General features: G+C 48.2%; 1 protein-coding gene across 1 annotated transcript in view; it reads left to right on the top strand.

The window, feature by feature from the left end:
• PPL (periplakin) overlaps positions 1 to 3,208 on the top strand; it is a 49,010-nt gene that overhangs the window by 21,851 nt on the left and 23,951 nt on the right. The window contains exon 2 of the mRNA XM_003790848.3: positions 1,561 to 1,660. Coding sequence (XP_003790896.1) covers positions 1,561 to 1,660 — 100 coding nt within the window. The remainder of the gene's footprint in view (positions 1 to 1,560; positions 1,661 to 3,208) is intronic.

Here is a 3,208-nt window from a genome sequence, read left to right as displayed (position 1 = left end):
AAAAAAAAAAAAAAAAAAAGAATAAAGTTGCTTAGTATTCCATGGTGTGCATGTACCATGATTTCTTATAATTGGAATACTATTCAGCCATAAAAAGATGGTGACTTCCCATCTTTTGTAATATCCTGGATGGCGCTGAAACCCATTCTTCTTAGTAAAGTATAACAAGAATGGAAAAGCAATTATCCAATGTACTCAATACTAATATGAAGCCAGTAGACCATCTAATGCATGCTCACGTAGGAGAAAAACTCATTTCAATTCAATTTGAGGGGAGGGGTAATGTGGGAGGAGGAGAAGGGAAGGGGGTGGGGTGCTCTCACGGAATGGACATGGGGTTGGGGGCTTTGGAACACCTTTTTATGTGTGGGACATAACAAAAGAGGGACTGTACCTAACAAAATCAAATATTTTGACCTGGTTGTTTGTACCCTCACATTAACGTGAAATAAATTTACTTAAAAAAACAAAAAGAATAAGGGTGCTTGAACAAGAACTTGCTCACAAATGTTCATGGCTGTGTGAGTCATGATGGCCCAAAGGTGGAAGAAGTGCAACCATCCATCAGCTGTTGAATGGATGTGGGCAGAAGCTGAGGGCAGGTGGGCCCAGGGGCCCCGGGAGAGGGGGGCTACAACCCCGTGGGCAAAATAGGGAATATCCGCATGATGGAGTATTATTCAGCCACAAAAGGAATGAAGTTCTGACAGATGCTACAATGTGAATAAACCTTGAAAACCTGATGCTGAGTGACAGAAATCTGACCCAAAAGGGCACATACTGTGTGATTCCATTTATATGAAATGTCCAAAATGGGCAGATCATAGAGAAAGCAAGCAGATTAGTGGTTGTCAGGGCCTACAGCTGGGAGGTTGGGGATAGAAAGTGACTGCTCTTGGGTATGGGGCTTGGGGACAACAAAAATGTCTGGAATTGGGCTTGGTGCCCATAGCTCAGTGGTTAGGGTGCCGGCCACATGCACCAAGGCTGGCGGGTTCGAATGCAGCCAGGGCCTATTAAACAACGACAGCAACAACCAAAAAAATAAAAAATAGCAGGGCATTGTGGCGGGCACCTGTAGTCCCAGCTACTTGGGAGGCTAAGGCAAGAGAATCTCTTAAGCCCAAGAGTTTGGGGTTGCTGTGAGCTGTGACTCCATGGCATTCTACCCAGGGTGACATAGTGAGACTCTGACTCAAAGAAAAAATGTCTGGAATTGGACAGTGGTGATGATGCTTGCCCAACTGCATGTATATTTTAATTGGGTGAATTTTATGAAATATGAATTATATCTCAATTTTAAAAATATGTTGTGCTTTGCCAACATGGCAGAACAGATGCATTAGAACAAATACCCAAGTTGGGGCTGTCATCCTCCAGGTGCTATCTTGTCACTATGACTTTAGCGACATCAGCTGTAGGGATAGCTGAGCTCCCTCAAAGGCTCTGTGGGCAGCTCCTGCTCAGAAAATGAGCTGGGGACAGCCTGGGAGAACTAGTTGCCAGGGGGTTGTAGCCCTTGGGCCCCTCAGCCCACCTGCTCTTGGCTTCTGCCCACAGCATCTCCAACAAGGAGCTCTCAGAGTTGATTGAGCAGCTGCAGAAGAATGCCGACCAAGTGGAGAAGAACATCGTGGACACCGAGGCCAAGATGCAAAGCGTAAGTGACCCCTAACTCCTGCCCAGGGGTGCCTCTGTGCTACCAGACCCACCCAGGACGACAGTCATGTCAGACTCAGTGTTTCTCATCCAGGGTGATGCTGCCCCCACCCCCCGCAGGGAACATGTGACCCGCTGCTGGAGACATTTTGGTTGGCACAACATGGGAGAAGGGTGCTCTTGGCATCTAATGGGTAGGGACCAGGGATGCCACTAAACATCCTGCCACACACAGTCAGTCCTCCCACAAAGAATAGCCCAGCCCGAATGGTTGTGGTGCCAAGGTCAGAAACTACGCTGCATGTAGCATCCTCAATGGGAAGAGGAACCTTCTTCCCAGGACCCCAGGGTACCGAGTTCCTGCCCTGCGTGAAGCTTCTCCCTGTGTGGAAGAGAACCATAATCTCAGGAGCCAGGGCCCAGCTCTGCCCTTTACTAGGTGACTGTGGGCAAGTAAGTCACCTTCCTGTCCATGACTGTGATTTCCTTTAAAAGGCTAAGCACAATCGTCCCCCTCTGGCTGAGTGGCTGTTGAGACACTGCAGGTAGAATGCAGGGCTCCATAGTGTCATCACTATCATTATTCTTACCACTCATGCCACTGCTGCCAGTGTAACGCCTCTGTGCCACACCGGACACTCTGCTGCATGGAAAACCCTCTCTGCAAACTCTCCATTAGTCTCAGTCTGGTGCGGTGGAGTTTATGCCCATTTCGTACATAGTTGGAGAAACTGAGGTTCAGAAAGGGGCTGGGGTGACTGGTCAGCAGTGACAGAGATGTTCCCAGAAGCATCCTAGAGGTGGGATTGCCAGATTTAGCCAATAAAATACTGGTTGTCCAATTATGTTTGTATTTCAGAACACAAAAGTAATTTTTGAGTATTAGTATGTCTCATGTGCTGTTTGGAATATTTGTGCTTCTGAAATTTTTGTTGTTTATCTGAAATTCTAAGGTAACTGGACAGTCTGTATGTTCTCTGGCATCCTTACTCAGGGGTGTCAGAGAAGTAGGGTAGAAAGGTCAGAGGAAGTCAAGGTCTGGGTGTTGTGGCAGGCTCCTGTACCCCATTGCTGTCCCCAGGCACAGCGAGGCTGCTGTTCCTTCCCTGTCTCCCTCTGACCTCCCAGGGTCTGTCCATGGGCAGCCCAGGGGGTGGACTAGGGTCAGCTCAGCTGGGGCTGGGAGATGGGGTGGGGAGAAGTGGGAGCTTTGTTCCCTGTCGCCAGCTGCCCCCCAGGGGCCACTCTTCCCGCCTGGCTCTTCCCTCGCACTCTCCCTTCTCAGTGGCTCTTGTCACTTGTCTTCATTCTGTTCTCTCGTGGCCCCCAGGGCAGGGTTTTCTTCTTTCCTAAATGAAAAACAGCTTTCTGGGGTGTGTCTCTTTTTTCCTTCTAACAAAAGTAGTATGTGTATACTGCAAATGTTCCGGGACAGATAAACAAGTATAACAAAACAGAAACACATAGAATCTATCCCCAGAGGAATCTGTTAACATTTTGGTGTGTATCTGTTTGACGTGTGTGTGTGTGTGTGTGTGTGTGTGTGTGT

The sequence above is a fragment of the Otolemur garnettii genome, unplaced genomic scaffold, assembly GCF_000181295.1.
Source record: "Otolemur garnettii isolate 467f Iridium unplaced genomic scaffold, OtoGar3 scaffold00044, whole genome shotgun sequence".
In the NCBI taxonomy this organism is placed as follows: domain Eukaryota; kingdom Metazoa; phylum Chordata; class Mammalia; order Primates; family Galagidae; genus Otolemur; species Otolemur garnettii.
Note: the sequence above shows the minus strand (reverse complement) of the source record. Positions and strands in the feature narration are given on the sequence as shown.